The sequence below is a fragment of the Corythoichthys intestinalis genome, chromosome 17, assembly GCF_030265065.1.
Source record: "Corythoichthys intestinalis isolate RoL2023-P3 chromosome 17, ASM3026506v1, whole genome shotgun sequence".
Lineage (NCBI taxonomy): Eukaryota > Metazoa > Chordata > Actinopteri > Syngnathiformes > Syngnathidae > Corythoichthys > Corythoichthys intestinalis.
In genome coordinates this window covers 33,452,942-33,470,812 of record NC_080411.1, presented here as the reverse complement: position 1 = coordinate 33,470,812, position 17,871 = coordinate 33,452,942, and the positions used below count along the sequence as shown (strand labels likewise).

The 17,871-nt window shown below is 39.9% G+C and overlaps 2 protein-coding genes across 2 annotated transcripts in view; both read left to right on the top strand.

The window, feature by feature from the left end:
* Positions 1-12,148, top strand: part of LOC130905619 (WD repeat-containing protein 70) — a 70,476-nt gene extending 58,328 nt beyond the window's left edge. Inside the window, exons 14-18 of the mRNA XM_057819176.1 lie at positions 387-487; positions 801-880; positions 5,008-5,124; positions 6,932-7,094; positions 11,108-12,148. Of these exons, the coding sequence (XP_057675159.1) occupies positions 387-487; positions 801-880; positions 5,008-5,124; positions 6,932-7,094; positions 11,108-11,195 (549 nt within the window). The 3' untranslated portion in view covers positions 11,196-12,148. The remainder of the gene's footprint in view (positions 1-386; positions 488-800; positions 881-5,007; positions 5,125-6,931; positions 7,095-11,107) is intronic.
* Positions 12,149-12,183: 35 nt separating this feature from the next.
* The window catches only part of opn4xa (opsin 4xa), a 111,187-nt gene continuing 105,499 nt past the window's right edge, over positions 12,184-17,871 (top strand). Inside the window, exon 1 of the mRNA XM_057819179.1 lies at positions 12,184-14,376. The gene's annotated coding sequence lies outside the window, so the exon portion shown is untranslated. The remainder of the gene's footprint in view (positions 14,377-17,871) is intronic.

Genomic DNA, 17,871 nt, shown 5'->3' with positions numbered 1-17,871 from the left:
GCCTTTCATGCAAATTACACACACCTCCCTGAATGAATGTGGTCACATTTGCCTTTTGGCCCTGGGCCACATGTCGTGGGCGCGTGCGCACGCACACACACACACACACACACACACACACACACACACACACACACACACACACACACGCACACAGGCCGAGGGATCTTCATTCTCGACCGCCAAATATAGTCAAGTGGAGAAGCAAGCACTCTGGGGCTCATCCTCACTTGTACCACCAATAACAACCAACTGCTCTTACACACAATGACACACGGGAAAGGTATGATGACAGCATTCACCGCAGAAGTGGAGAAAGTATGTGCACCATGCAGCAGACGAGGAAGCGTTTATTCTCTGGGCGTGTGTGTGTTTTGTCATGGCAGAGTGTGGTGCGCTGTCTGTGGCACCCCAAGCTCAACCAGATCATGGTGGGAACCGGTAACGGGCTAGCCAAGGTCTACTACGACCCCATTAAGAGCCACAGGTATTTTCACATACCCCCCCCCCCCCCCCCACACCCACACCCACACAAACAATACCTTTTAACTCTTTCTGTGCCATTGATGATGATAGTCGTTCAATCATGTGGTTGTTTTCATACTTCTGCTGTGAATGTTGAATTATTTTGTCTCTAGTAGATGTGCAATCAATTTGAACAGGGAGGGGTTTGTTCATTTGCTGCTGACCCTCCCAGTTGAAATTGATTGGGCAACTATCACCGTCAATGCCACCCAATGAGCTAATGACTTCATCTTTTTCTGCATGTACTATATGATAAATATGTTTTGGCCATCCAGGGGGGCAAAGCTGTGCGTGGTGAAGAGCAAAATCAAAGAGAAGCACGCTGAAGCGCTAACCCAGGAGTATGTTATTACACGTAAGTTCAAACAAAGCTACTTTTATTTTAAGATCTTTCAAAAAAGGTGCACATTTGACAACAGAGTGGATACAGAAAGTTCACAAACCCCTGATGAAATGCCAGGTTTATGTATCTATATACAGTGCCTTGCAAAAGTATTCGGCCCCCTTGAACCTTGCAACCTTTCGCCACATTTCAGGCTTCAAACATAAAGATATAACATTTTAATTCTTTGTCAAGAATCAACAACAAGTGGGACACAATCGTGAAGTGGAACAAAATTTATTGGATAATTTAAACTTTTTTAACAAATAAAAAACTGAAAAGTGGGGCGTGCAATATTATTCGGCCCCCTTGCGTTAATACTTTGTAGCGCCACCTTTTGCTCCAATTACAGCTGCAAGTCGCTTGGGGTACGTTTCTATCAGTTTTGCACATCGAGAGACTGACATTCTTGCCCATTCTTCCTTGCAAAACAGCTCGAGCTCAGTGAGGTTGGATGGAGAGTGCTTGTGAACAGCAGTCTTCAGCTCTTTCCACAGATTCTCGATTGGATTCAGGTCTGGACTTTGACTTGGCCATTGTATCACCTGGATACGTTTATTTTTGAACCATTCCATTGTAGATTTGACTTTATGTTTTGGATCATTGTCCTGTTGGAAGATAAATCTCCGTCCCAGTCTCAGGTCTTGTGCAGATACCAACAGGTTTTCTTCCAGAATGTTCCTGTATTTGGCTGCATCCATCTTCCCGTCAATTTTAACCATCTTCCCTGTCCCTGCTGAAGAAAAGCAGGCCCAAACCATGATGCTGCCACCACCATGTTTGACAGTGGGGATGGTGTGTTCAGGGTGATGAGCTGTGTTGCTTTTACGCCAAACATATCGTTTTGCATTGTGGCCAAAAAGTTCAATTTTGGTTTCATCTGACCAGAGCACCTTCTTCCACATGTTTGGTGTGTCTCCCAGGTGGCTTGTGGCAAACTTTAAACGAGACTTTTTATGGATATCTTTGAGAAATGGCTTTCTTCTTGCCACTCTTCCATAAAGTCCAGATTTGTGCAGTGTACGACTGATTGTTGTCCTATGGACAGACTCTCCCACCTCAGCTGTAGATCTCTGCAGTTCATCCAGAGTGATCATGGGCCTCTTGGCTGCATCTCTGATCAGTTTTCTCCTTGTTTGAGAAGAAAGTTTGGAAGGACGGCCGGGTCTTGGTAGATTTGCAGTGGTCTGATGCTCCTTCCATTTCAATATGATGGCTTGCACAGTGCTCCTTGAGATGTTTGAAGCTTGGGAAATCTTTTTGTATCCAAATCCGGCTTTAAACTTCTCCAGAACAATATCTCGGACCTGCCTGGTGTGTTCCTTGGTTTTCATAATGCTCTCTGCACTTTAAACAGAACCCTGAGACTATCACAGAGCAGGTGCATTTATACGGAGACTTGATTACACACAGGTGGATTCTATTGATCATCATCGGTCATTTAGGACAACATTGGATCATTCAGAGATCCTCACTGAACTTCTGGAGTGAGTTTGCTGCACTGAAAGTAAAGGGGCCGAATAATATTGCACGCCACACTTTTCAGTTTTTTATTTGTTAAAAAAGTTTAAATTATCCAATAAATGTTGTTCCACTTCACCATTGTGTCCCACTTGTTGTTGATTCTTGACAAAAAAATTAAATTTCATATCTTTATGTTTGAAGCCTGAAATGTGGTGAAAGGTTGCAAGATTCAAGGGGGCCGAATACTTTCGCAAGGCACTGTACCTAAATACAAATAGTTCTCTTGTAAAATTTGTGAGGTGCGGCTCCAAAAATAACGATAATCATTTACATTATATTTTTACTACTGATGTGATTTACAGTACTACTACATTACAACTCCATTTTTATGAAGATTAAAGTAATGTGGTTTCAGAAATGTGGACACACTCTTCTATGCATGTGATAAACTGTTCAGAAGTTAACCTACAGTATCATATTCAAACTCGTAGAAGTCATCACACACCTGCTACTATTTGAAGTACCTCTGATTAACCCCAACAATGTCACACTATTCTAATAGGCTTTTTCTGACATTTTCACACCTTTGTTCGAGCGATTTCATGAGCGTATTAAAGGTATTTAATGTCACAATTTCCACTACACCCTTAAGCACAACTGTTGTATCGAATCACTTATGCCTTTGCCTGTTGAAAAAATTATTTCAAAATCTTCATGAAAAAGCAAGTGTGACATCTTTTAATCCATTTTGTGACTCGCAGTTTTCATATGGAAATGAGGCCATTAATAATTCTGAGAAAATATCGTTTTGGATGGGATATCATTTTTTGTTGTTGTTGCTTTATATCATTTCATTACTGCAGAAGCAGAGTAGCGTTGAAATAGTAGAGGAGTAGTCGCAACTGCTCTTAGTTGTAATTAGTTTCTAGTAGTAATTAGCTCTATTCTCGGTGTTGTATATCTCAGTTGTCTCCAAAATCCCTAATCTGTTTGATTCGTGGTCATTTTTCATCACTTGTAAGATGTTCTCAAAGTGATCTAGTAAGATTGCTATTCGATTCCTGCTTTAGGTAACAAGTTCTACAAATGGTGTCCCTAAAATGTTGAATAAATACCCTAATATGGCTCCGCTATCAACTTTGGAGTTGTCCTTAAAAGCCTGAGTCTGCGACCAGGAGAAAATCACGCGCCATCCACATCCTTGCATTAGCTGATTGAGCGTCCACTTGCGCTTGAGTAGCTCGCCACACTACAGCCACGTGGCCCTCTAGCACTCCGATCACACCAAGAGCAAATGCATCCCCTACCTCCTCTGGCGTGATCGGCCGCTAGTCCTTGCACAAAACCCCCTTCATCAATGTATCGCTCACCTGCCATGTCTCTCTCACACCAAGCTGTCAGGGCAATTTGTGAAGAATTATCTATTTTGATGGGTCGTGTGATCATGATGTGAAGTGTGGTGGAGCCCTTACTGACGCACTCGATGCCCGCTGCTGGAAAATTAGACGGCCCATTGAGGAGAAAAGCAGGGTAATCTGTTAACGCTAACCTTTTTGCTAAATGTGGCGTGGCGATGAATTAACGCCCATGGAAAATCACTTCATCTGAGCCTCCGACTACAAACACACAAGTCGTTCCGTTACTCACGCACACTCGCACACTCTTGGCGTTAAGTGCTGTCCAAGCTTTTATTGTGATAACGCTCACTAAGGTGTGAAAAAAGAACCTAACCATGGTGTTATGGTGCCCCTCAGAACCCAAACATAGGAACTAAGCAGAATTCAGAAGAAAATGAATGTTAATCATTTTATAATATATAATGTAATTGGTCTCTTTTTCAAACATGGATGCGAACAACTGGCACTATCTTGGAGATCTACCACTCACTCACGATCAATGCATTAGCCGCCTCTGCTCTAAAATGATCTCAAGTTCTGTGTTTAAAACATGAGGCATTGAATTAATAACACTAAATGGGGAAATTGTACTAGTATATGATGTACTGTATGAGTAAATTAAGTGTTGAGCTTGGTAACAGAATTAAACTCATTCACCATCTACATTGGCAATGGCACCAAATTGTTTGTGGTTCAATGATATAATATAGGTAACTCCCAATAAAAACACAGGGCTAGGTGTTTATTCAACTGCTGCAGTTTGATGGAGTTTAAGGTTAAAAGGACAGAACACCTTTGTCATGTCCATCCCAACAGAAAGAACCTTGTTTAATGAACAGAAAATGGACAATTTCATTTTTCTGTTGTTACTAGTGGAGAAGAATGTAAATAAATTTCAGTACTTCAAAGAACTTAGTACGGGCTGACATTTTATCAATGTAAGTATTATTTTAGCCAATCAAATAGAAATATTTCATATTGTGTGCCCTACCTCGTGACGTCAGTAATATCTATTGTGTCTATTAGTGTTTCTGTGTGTTGGTAGATCTAATTGACGGCAGTTGTCACAGCAATAGCTGTACTAATAAGCGGTCTAAATTGTTGTTTAAACATTATTTTCTCCATTTACAGGGTTCTAAGGAACTTGCAACAAGGAATTGACATACTTTGACCATTTGTCTGTCCCTTTAATGTGCAGCTTTGTTAAAGTCACTTGTCCCGCCTTTTTGTCCACGGCAGCTCATGCCTTGCCCATGTTCAGAGAGGCCCGGCAGAGAAGCACTCGCAAGCAACTGGAGAAGGACCGACTGGACCCCAAGAAGTCCCACAAACCCGAACCTCCCGTGTCAGGACCAGGTGAGCTCACTTTAGCCGTGTTTTCCCCAAGCGGTCCGGTGCAGGTTAAGCAGGATAGTATACCATTTTGGATTTATCCACTGCCAAGTTGTAGATAGTTAGCTTGGAACACGCTAGGTTCCATGCAGACCAACTCCAGTCAATGAGGGAGAGCATTACACCAAGATGCCAAGAGTCTTGCCAAAATCTAAACCATTTTGTGTTTTTGTTTAATTGCATTAAAATGGCAACATTGTCATTATCATTAGCCATAGTTAACAGCCAAGTTTATGCTCAATTTGATTTGCTGATTGTGAAAAAATCTTTTTTCGTTATCATTCTGTTAATATCGAACAAATTTATGAATAAATAGCGAACACCACTGAAAAGAGGCACGGAAACTCATTTTCACTTAATATGCCCCTTTCAGTTAATGATATTTGCTGGTTCAATATTACGGTTCTTTGTCTTACAGAAAGCTTATTTTGACCTCGAACAACAGGGCTATGGATTGATTGCATTGGTGGTGGTGGTGGTGGTGGTGGTGGTGGGGGGTTATTGCTGTTCCTGGCTAGCTTGACGCGTATGCTTTGTTATTGCCATTTTGCCATTTTTAATTTGCCTCCTTTCTGTAGTAATGTCACAAGTTAGCAAAGGATTTCAGGTTGTCGAACATTTCGGAACACATTTACATATATGTCTGTATGCATATTGACTTCTGCCTCATCTAAAAAACAAAAAACTGTTGGGATAACATGTAATGATACAGGAACAACTTGAAAATTGGTCTCGAAAGTCAATAAAACTGCTTGAATTTGGCCATGAAAAAGGTGTACGGTGTGCTAACTGATACGGCTTTGAAATTTTTGTTTTATTTATCAATTTTTTTATGAGTCCGCTTTTGGTAAAAATAAAGGATTTTAAGTGCACCTTATTGTCCGAAAAATATGGTAAGTGTGTGTGTCAAATCATCTTGCTCAGTCACAAGAAATTATATTATATATATACTACTTTGCACACAATATTAATCAGGGCTGCAGCTATCGATGTTTTTAGTACTCGATTAATCTATCAATTAGTTGGTTTGAATAATTAAGTAAAGGGATTAGGAACATTCAGTGCATTGTAGAATAAATTTTAGGAGATGTAAAACAAAGACTTGCTAAGATTGCACTTTCAAAAGAGCATTAAATGTGAATACAAAATAAAATTCCCGAGCGTTTTTTCAAACTATGCAGAATTGCACTTTCATTTAAAATAAATTATAATCCCTGAATTTAGCGCCAAAAGATATTAAAAAAAAAAAAAAACCATCAATAAAGATCTAACAAAAATTGGCTAACTTGTATAGCAAAAGTCAGCTTTCTTTATTGCTATAAAATGCTAACGTGTTTTTTTTAACAATGCTCTTAACAAATTGTTCAAAAACATATTCCCACAAAAAACAGCTAAATATACCTATTAACTAAATTACGAATGCATTAAAAAACATATTGGCTCAAACAAAAACTTATGTTGTTCTTAACATGAGCAGCTGGATTCAGGCCATGTTGAATGAGTTATGTCACATTCACTGTTGCCTCTAGAAGGCAGTGTACCCACCCAAACCAATAAAACGAAATACAAACACTTTCAAAACAAACCATTACAACGGCACTCTAATTAAACGGAGCATCGAAATTTGATTCAAAGCTTTCTTTCTTATCGACTTACTCCAGTTAATCGATTAATCGCTGCAGCACTAATATTAATATTTGTGTTACTGTACTGAAATGTTCATAGTGTTAAACCTCTGCTGATTGGTTACTCCACGAATGTTTGATCATAGGTCGAGGCGGCAGAGTGGCAGCTCACGGCGGCACCCTGTCTTCGTTTATCGTGAAGAACATTGCCTTGGATAAAACGGACGACAGCAATGCTCGGGAGGCCATCTTGCGGCACGCCAAAGAAGCATCGGAGAACCCGTACTGGGTGGCCCCGGCCTACAAGAAGTAAGACCAACAAAAGGCGTGCCATGTCAACACGCAGGCTCGGGTTGCCTTTGCATCTGCGTGTCGTGTAAATGTTTAAAGAGTCACGATGGGTGTGCGGATACACATTCAAACGTGATGGACAGCTTTAAATGGTTAGAGCAGGAAGCACGGCGGTAGATGGCTATCGCGTGCCGGGGGTGGAATAAAGCTGCCAGCTTGCACGTCCTCTTGTTTGCATGGCCCAACAGAAGCAGGTGAGCTCAGAGTAGAACCATTTGGATCATTCCCTTCCAAGTAGAATGAATGTAGAATGAAATTAGGTTCCCTATCAGAAAATGTGGCTCTTCACTATACACAGCTTCGTTATCACTACTGCAAATTATTTTTTTATGGCAAGCTTTCGATTTTAAATTTTGATTTGCTTTTTATTTCAAATATTGCTCTTAAATTTACCTATATCAATTCAATAGGAATTCGATAAAGTTCCCCAGCAAAGTTAAAGCAGCAATATATCTGTTGCTTTGCTACATTTAATTTTCATATATTTCGTCAATAAATGTAAGGCCTAAGCTGCTTTTTTTTAAAAAAAAAAAAATTCTTTTTTATTTTTTTTTTATGAAGTTGAAATGGGTGAAGCGCTTTAATCCCAAACCCAGCGAAGTTCGTACAGCAAAAACGTGTGCTGCTTTGCGATGACATTGCTCGGATTGCTCATCAGCAAACAGTTGACTGGACTTTTGTCTGAACTTGAAGTTGCCTAGCCCTGAACCTCAAGTAGTGCTGCCATTGTTTTTCGGTTTAATATAGTTGTTGATTAACAATTTATTGTTAAAGATACGGTATATCCATCAAAATCTAGAGACAAGACATAGTTTGCACAGCAGTATATCTGTCACTTTGCTACCAGTGCAATGACTTAATTATTTTAGCAGTATTTAAATGTGAGGAGGCGAGGTGGTGGATGACTGGTTAGAACGATGCCTCACAGTTTCAAGATCCAGGGTACAATCCCATGCTCCAGCCTTCCCCTGTGGAGTTTGCATGTTCTCCTCCTTCTCTCACACACTCTTTCTCTTTCAAGGCATACTTTCTTGCAGGCATACATCCAAACAGCACAACCATTTAGGCGGATTTAATTCAATAATGAACACTTAAAGAGTCATTATGCCACCCACTCCCAGTGTTACAGCTACAGTGGCTCTCTTTTCTTACGTTATTCTTATAATTCATATAAAAAAAATATGTGTGTAGTCAGAAATAATGATATGGCTTTGGACATCCAAAATCACTTTTTCATCATCCATACTGACCTACTTGTGACTGTTACCTTTTACACTCACCGGCCACTTTATTAGGTACACCATGCTAGTAACGGGTTTGATCCCCTTTTGCCTTCAGAACTGCCTCAATTCTTTGTGGCATAGATTCAACAAGGTGCTGGAAGCATTCCTCAGAGAGTTTGGTCCATATTGACATGATGGCATCACACAGTTGGTGCAGATTTGTCGGCTCCACATCCATGATGCTAATATCCCGTTCCACCACATCCCAAAGATGCTCTATTGGATTGAGATCTGGTGACTGTGGAGGCCATTTGAGTACAGTGAACTCATTGTCATGTTCAAGAAACCAGTCTGAGATGATTCCAGCTTTATGACATGGCGCATTATCCTGCTGAAAGTAGCCATCAGAAGTTGGGTACATTGTGGTCATACAGGGATGGGCATGGTCAGCAACAAGACTCAGGTAGGCTGCGGCATTCCAACGATGCTCAATTGGTACCAAGGGGCCCAAAGAGTGCCAAGAAAATATTCCCCACACCATTACACCACCACCACCAGCCTGAACCGTTGATACAAGGCAGGATGGATCCATGGTTTCATGTTGTTGACGCCAAATTCTGACCCTACCATCCGAATGCTGAAGCAGAAATCGAGACTCATCAGACCAGGCAATGTTTTTCCAATCTTTTATTGTCCAATTTTGAGGAGCTTGTGCAAATTGTAGCCTCAGTTTCCCGTTCTTAGCTGAAAGGAGTGGCACCTGGCGTGGTGTTCTGCTGCTGTAGCCCATCTGCCTCAAAGTTCGACGTACTGTGCGTTCAGAGATGCTCTTCTGCCTACCTTGGTTGTAACGGGTGGTTATTTGAGTCACTGTTGCCTTTCTATCAGCTCAAACCAGTCTGGCCATTCTCCTCTGACCTCTGGCATCAACAAGGCATTTCCGCCCACAGATATTCCGCTCACTGGATATTTTTTCTTTTTCGGGCTATTCTCTGTAAACCCTAGAGATGATTGTGCGTGAAAATCCCAGTAGATCAGCAGTTTCTGAAATACTCAGACCACATGACCAGCCCTTCTGGCACCAACAACCATGCCACGTTCAAAGTCACTCGAATCACCAACTGTGTGATGCCATCATGTCAATATGGACCAAACTCTTTGAGGAATGCTTCCAGCACCTTGTTGAATCTATGCCACGAAGAATTGAGGCAGTTCTGAAGGCAAAAGGGGGTCCAACCCATTACTAGCTTGGTGTACCTAATAAAGTGGCCGGTGAGTGTATATCTGGAGTTGAACCATGGCCTCATTATTAGGTGAAGAACAGTTCAATGTACAGTGGTACATCGACATACGATCGCCTCGACACATCTTTTCGACATCCGAAGTAAAATTTGACTCAACATGTTTTTTTATACATCTGATGACATGCTCAAAATTTGACAATTTATGATAGCGCCGCAGTTTCTTTGTTTTGCCCCAAGACTGATGCATGTCGGATTTTCTTGTGAGAGAAAACGTGGGTTCCAAGGTATGTGCAGGTCGTAAAGAGGAAAAAGGTGACACTTACCGTTGAAATGAAGATGGAAATGATAGGAAAATATGAGCGTCGTGTAGGCATCCGTGAGTCGTGGGCCATAGAATATCTACGATCTCGACGGTCCTCCTCCGATCTCAGTTCGCCAGTCTTTATAAGTTAAGGTGACAATTATTATTGTGGTATCATCGCCAAAGAAATCGCCCGCTTCGTCAGGGTTCTAATCATTTATTTCACCAACTTGTGCAACACAACACGCCTACTGTCCGCCACAGTTGACGCCAGCAACAAAACATTAAAAGAGAAAGTAAAATCTCTACCGCACTCCCTATCTCGCTGACATGTCAGCTACGCGGTGCGTTCAGGTACAGCATGCAAAAGACGTCCGCCACGTTAGAACCCCATTCGTTACATTATTACAGGAATTATTATTATTATAATATTCCGATTTGTATTTATAATTTATTTGTTTTGTTATGTGTAATTGCCATTTGTGATAGTACCAGCACTATTTTTTAAGAATTTTGTGTAGGTTTTCAGGCTGTGGAATGAATTAATGGAATTATAATGTATTCTAATGGGAAAATCCTGCTTGACATACGAACATTTCGACTTACAAGCAAGGTCCTGGAACGAATTAACTTCGTATGTAGAGGTACCACTGTATTGAGTTTATGTAGAAAATCAACTGGATATTTTATTCTGTAGCCAGTAGAGCTCCTACTGCTGCTCGTTCTATGCCACACCAGATTGGTGTGTCGGCTTACAGCATCTAGCAAAAATAGAAGCCTAGCGAATCTTGACACATTGATTATACTGGTTGTGAATTCGGTCCGGCTGCCGTTCATTGTCGGATTGGAGTTGTGATGCATTCGGCATAACATAGCCTTTAAGGCATCTGATGGATTTAAATGTCAAATTTTAAGCTTGTAGCTTCAGGTGATGCTGGCCCTTTCATGCTTTTTTTAATATTTGAATTTACTGTATAAACAAATATGAGAGATACAGTAGAAGTAATTGGAGGCTCCCGAGCCTAGAAAAGTCAGCACAGCAAATTTGCCTTCAAACTTGCAAAGCTTGTATTTCCAATGAAGAATATTTAGGCTGGAATTAACAGTATTTTCTATATTTAAATGTGAAGAAGTTCAGCTGTGAGTTCTAAATTGCTTAATTCTGAGCGTTTGATTGCCTTTTTTCATGGTGTTATCGAATAGGACGCAACCCAATCCTGTCTTTGCTGAGGACTCCGAAGAGGATGAGGAGACCAATAAGGAGCCAGAGTGGAAGAAGCGTAAGATCTGACACCTGGGACGTCAGTTTCTTCTATCCTTTTTTGGACTCCCGGTCACTCCTTTTCAATAGCTGACAGACCCAGAAAAGAGGTACTGTCCGCTGTTGTCATTTTTAATTTGTCCTATCAAAGCAAAATACTTTCAGGGATGGAAAAAAACCTCTCACTTTTGTTGTTTTTGCCATCATTTATCCATTATGACTTTCATCCTTTAGATTTTCAATAAACAAATGAGAAAGCTTGGTCAAATAAGAATGGAGTTTTACTGTACTATATAAATCAAAGTAGACTTGCAAGTTGGAGTCTCGTGATTCCACCACATGCAATTCGAGTTAAAGCTGGCGTCAGTAAATCATTTATTTACGAGCTGTTTTTTCCCCACCATGTATCAAAATATGTACCAGGCTTGCGTATGTTGTGCAATGCATGCAAGATTGGTCACTTTTTATTGACTTAATCTACTGCTATTTGGTCATGTGAGAAAAGTTAAACCTCGTTCTGTAAGTACCTACGCTAAGTAGTCAGTAGGTACATATTACTTTATTTTGAATTAGTTTTGTAATGCAGGGCCAATAATTGAATTCCGTTCATCCACTGTATCTTAAGTTAAGTTAAAGAGACACACCAGTCATTTTTCAATATTTGTCACTGGTTCATAGATAACATCGGTCAAAATGGGAGGTTGCCCAGGTTAAAGTGTATCAACAAACTACCAGATTTGAAACTGGTCACCATGTGATGCCATCAGGGGCATTACCAGGAGGGGGCAGGGGTGGGCAGTGCCCACCCACAGACACGCTCTGCCCACGTAAAGAAAACTGGATGTAGTACTAACGGCAGTCTGGGCACCGTGTAAGGTATCCCATTCATATAGTACTGATGTGTTCTAAGTTTTAACCTTTGCGTTGTTGTTACCTCCTCTTTCACCAAAAAAAAAAAAAAAATGTTGGTTTTGTTCCTAGGGGGCGCTACACACATTTACGCATATTTATATATATATATATATATATAAATATGTATATTTTTTTGTTACATTTTATCAAAGTTTTCACCAGTGTTCACCTGGCTCAACAGCCAGGTGAACACTGGTTTGGTGAGTTTTGAAGCATCCTGAGGGGGTCAAAGTAGGGCTCAAAGTGTCGGCGGGACAAAGAATGACTGCTAGGGGGCGCTACATAGTGTATTCGGAATTTTTCTTTACACGGTATCAAAGATTGCACCTGTCTTGACCTGCCTGCCAATTTTTGTGCATTTTGAAGCATTCTAAGGGGGTCAAATTCAGCTTAAAGGGGCTGCGGAACAAAGAATAACTATAATAATAATAAAACCGAGGAACCACGATAGGTTACCTAAAAAAACAGTCACCTGCATGTCCATACTGTTCAGTTATGGATGTGTTCTAAGTCAAATAAAATCCAACTTTTAATTTTTTTTTACCAAATCACAACAAGTTATCTGAAGGAGAAAACAAAACATGTTTTAAGGTGCAGTAGCCCTACGCTGGATTTCGACCTACTTGAGCATTGTAGATTTTTTTTTTTTTTTTTGCCCCCCCAGGTAAGATTAATGCCCACCCACACCTGGCATCCTGATAACAACACCGGACGCCGTCTTATTATAGATCCCACTCACCAACGTCACACAATGACGTGTCGCCGTATATTACCATATTATATACCATATACCACCATATTGTCCGTCATTGTTTATCCGTATTCTCAATGGTTTCAATTTGTCGTGCAATTTATAGTGCAATTCATGGTGCTTTCAGACGCTGTAAACTCATTGGATGCGTTGCATAAAAGGCATTATGTGGAAAAGCTTCAGTCTATCCATTCGCCAGATCCATATTTGATGCCTAAATCGATATTTTTGACCCGCTGTCTTCGCCGTCTCTGCCTGACATCTGCTACCCTGATATCTACAGCTATCTTGTCCACAGAAACTCAGCCTATTCTCACGAAACTTTGAAAAACTTTAAGAGCAGCACTCTCAGCAACATTACCCCGTGTGACCCTTTACTTTCAATTTTCTAAAATGGCGACAATTAATAAAAAAAAAAAGTTGACTGCGATGGCCGACGCTTCAAGCATAGGTGGATATTGGACTATTTCTTCATGACAATACGCAACAACTGTGTCTGCCTCATTTGCAAAGAGACAGTGGCTGTTTTCAAAGAGTTCGATGTGACGCAATTTTACCAAAAAAGAAACGCTGACATGTACGACAACATTACAAGGAAGATACGCAGCGAGAAATTATAGCAACTTGAAGCTAGTTTAATTTCACAGCAGCAGTATTTCGCAAGAGCCCGAGTGTCAAAAGAGAACGCCACAAAGGCGAGATTGTTGAAATTATGAATTTAAAAAAATAATAATAAAGCAAATGTGACACACAGAAGGGCTTGCTAAAAATTGTTTAAATATATTGTTCTACGTAAATCAGCCAAGGTAGCCCCCCACATTTTTACCGGCGATTAGCCTCGCAATGATCTTAATTGTGGTTGTCAGCCCAAAACCTTCTAAATATATATTAAATGCATCTTACCAGGTATAAAATGACCACTACATAGTATGTGGTGATCGTTTGGTGCTCAGTTTTCTCGTCGAATTGCAGCAGTCCATCTCGCTCTCCTCTCCGGGTCTCTCGGAATACGGTAGAACTTCAAGTCTCTTCGTCTATCCTCTCTGTTACTGCAACCAACCGCCACACACGCCTTCACCATTTTGATTATTAATGTTAACGAGCAGAAAAACACGCATAATAGGAGGAATTTACGTAGCGGTAATGCGTAAACACGATGAGCTGACGGACAATATGGCGCGGAGACGGGGTTGTGACATCATGTGAGTAGGGTCTATACAAGTACCTGCCCTTTTCGTTCTTCCTAATAGTAACACTGAGAAAAGCTGTCTGGACGTTGCCACTTCCTGGTTCTAAACTGTCCCACATTAAATGTACAGTACATAAATAAAGCATTATTCAAATGTATACATGTGTCTTTGTTGTGAATTACTTCTGTCGCACGACCAGTTCTTGTCTTTTTTTTTTTTCTTCACGCGACCTCCACTCGCGCCACTGTTTGCTGGCAGGAACCGAACTTCTCACCTGGTTGTCGGCCACTTCTGGATGACTGCTTCTTGAGGATGACTTCCAGCCCTGACATGTGCTTTGTGAGTGTGTTGGAGTCACGTGAGTTAATGTTTAATTTCAGTAGAAATAAGGAATATTCAAGCATTTTGAAACCAGGAATTCCTAGTCAAAACATGCCTGCTGGCTAAAATAAGCTTCTCTCCACTTATTCACACACTTTACCCCACTGAAACAGGAGTGGGATTATTTTATTTCGTGTAACTGTGAAATATACCATGACAAGATGCTGAGGCCCAATGTTGTGCCAGTCATCCACAACCATCACCTCATGTTGCAGTATGATAACGTACAGCTTCATGTTGCAAGGATCTGTACACAATCCCCAGAAGCTGAAAACATCACAGTTTTTGCATGGCCAGCATATTCATCGGAAATGTCAACTATTGAGCATGTTTGGGATCCTATAAACACACGGCGAGGCAAATTAGCACCATGTGTCACATCAGGGCTGGAAGGCAGAGACATACAACTAGAAAGACTTTTTTTATTATGTAAAAAAAAAAGTTTTATAAAATGAATGTTGTACAAAAATAAAGTTTGCAGAGAGCTTTGGTTCTGGTACACAAAATGACAGAAAGCGAATCCTTAACGTTGAGGACTTCTTCACATGATAAGTTTCTCTTTGCTGGCCTCTTTTCTGCTGATTTTCTCCCCCATTTGCATTGGATTTCCAAATTCAGTACTTCTCCAGAGCCTTAAAATACATACAAAATACGATGTTTTCCACAACACAGACATAATAATTTACATCAACTCTGACAAGTGACAATCCAACTAGGATTACAAAGCCTTCACTACGACTATTCAGCAAGGAAACGTATGTCACACTTGAGCTTGTTTTAGCTAAAGCACGGGTTCTCAAACTATGCGGGACCCAAACAATAATTTGCAATCAATTGTCGTTTTTTTTTTTTTTTTTTTTTTTTTTTTTTAAAGAAATAGCATGTCTAAACATAATGCTACATCTACATGATGAACTATAATTTCATTATATAACGAACTATTATTATGCCACCCTTCCTTAGCTCTGGGCCATTCAGTTGCAGTGATATTTCAACGTGTTATATCTTCAGTGTTGTAACACTGAACACCTTGAGACCAGATTTTGAAGATCTAGGCCTTGTCTCGGTGTCGACTCTCAAAAGTGTTGGTCTCGTTCCTGTCTCGGATTGGCCAGACCAGCAGTGATCTGCTGATTTCATTAATTTCACAAAGAAGATAAGTACTTAATAGAACAGGAAACTCCTTCTATTCATTTGTTATAAACACTCTGTAATGACTGCAACCTTCTCAGTGTTGTGACAGAGGATGTTTTGTAATGCAGGCATTATTTTGAGACTACACCGAGCATGTTTACTTCACATAGCTGCAGTCTCATGTCTATTATATTAAACTAAGTGCATCTTTCATTCTTTTTTTATGTACAAAAAGGATTTTTTGCAAGAATTTACACAGAACAAACATAAACATAACATTTTGGTATTGCTTTCATTTTTAGTTGCTGGACTCAAAGATCTAAAACTTAGGCCATTTTCCTCATATATTGTTTCCAAATCTGCTTTAGTGAGTATTTATCCTTTGTGGAGAAATTGCATCCCATCTAGATATTGATGAGAAATCATGATTATTGTTCGGGTGTGCTCAGGCTGGCCACACTAAAAGTCCACTCTGAAACGTGTTTGCCATTGTCGCAGGTTTTGAGGGAGTGTGCAATTGGCACACTGACTGCAGGAATGTCCACCAAAGTTGAATTGAAATGTTCGTTCATCTTTCATAAGCCATGTCCGAAAGTATTTCAAACAATTTGTCTGGGACTTTTTTTTTTTTTTTTTTAATTTAACTTTTGCACAAAACTTATTTACTCTGCCAAATCGAATACATATTCGGGTAATTCTTTCCAAATATTGTTCTGGCTCTGGTCAGACTTATTTTCGCTTAGTATTCGCGCTAGCAAGTGTGACTAGCATTACCAGCTTACAGTCAGCGTTTCAGTAGCGATCAAAGCGTTAGCTTGCTAACATTTAGCATGCTGACTCTTAATGTTAAATCAATCACCAAATTTTCCCAGCATTTTGGGTATTTTATTTGAAAACTACATGCTAAGTGGTTTCACATGTTTATTGTTAGTTTTACACTACTTTTGAGTGATTAAAGTGACAAGAATCATCAATTGGTGACATCATTGGAGGATTTGTCTATCTCGCTACAGTGTGGAAGTAGCAAGGCGAGAATTGTCATAAATACAAGTACCATGGTTTTCATAAAGAAATCAATAAAGAATGATATTTAAATCATATATATATAATATATGTGTGTCTGTGTGTCTGTGTGTGTAGATACATATACTGTATGTCATGCCTGTTTACGGAACAAGCAGGCGGGATAAATGAAATAAATTAATACAGAAGAATGAGGAACCGAAATATTTGTTGTCATTGAGTCCGGTTACCATTGATTGTTTTTGAACCAGTATCAAATTGATCATTTTAATTTTGATTGCTAACCAAATTAAATATATACCTGTGGTAGCTCGATATGAGTACTTGTACCAAGGTGACACCATGCGGGAGGGGATGTATAGGAATCGGAAGGATACGAAGAGGGAAGATGGGTCAGAAAGGAGTGTGATGGTGACTGTTCAAGAAATATTAGGGATGTGTAGTGGGGAACCCAGTACAGTATTAGGACCAATCACCTTTGAGTTTTAATGAGTCGACATCTTATTTTTAGCAATGCAATCACTAATCCTGGCACAAACAGTTTTATATACCAGTATGTGTCTAATGGCAGTTTGTCATACGGACTAATGAATGCGAGTGAAACTTTGACTCAGTCGCAACTCCTATTAGTTGTGTTCTCAGATAGATCTGGTCTCAGGCAAGTCTGTCTCAGATAGTCTGGTCTTGAACATGCTGCGATAATGTACCATTTTCTTCCTTTTTTTGCTTTTTAAACAGTGGCACAATTTTTTCAAGAATTTATACTCATAGTTTTTAAACTAAGCAGTCGTTTTTTCCAAAATAAAACTTGTTAAATTACTAGGTTAAAGTTGTATTTTTTAAATTCACTTTTTACAGTGTGACTTTCTTGTTAAAACTGACTTCAATAGAATAGTGTTACTTACTGCTAAACTTTGTCATGGGTAATATACTATGACAATGTAATATTACTACTACTATAATACTATTACTAATACATACTTGTATGATTCAGTGGTACACATGATTGTTACGGTAGGTTTCATCGGCATTAAGATTATGATTTAGCGGCAAAAATTTACCATAGACCCAAATAGTTTGAGAACCCCTGGTTTTAGGAAGTGGGATGCATATGGGGAGGGGGGTCTGGAAAGTCTCCCAAGTTGTCATCTGGAAAAAACTTGAGGACAAAACAAGCAAGATGATCCAGTTGATGAGGTATACTGTGATAAAAGTGAGCTTTTCCCCCTCTTCTTGTGTTTGGCCTAAAGTCATCCATGCTGTAGCTTTGTGTGTGTTGAGGGGAGGATTACATGTTGTAAAGCTGCCTTGGTTT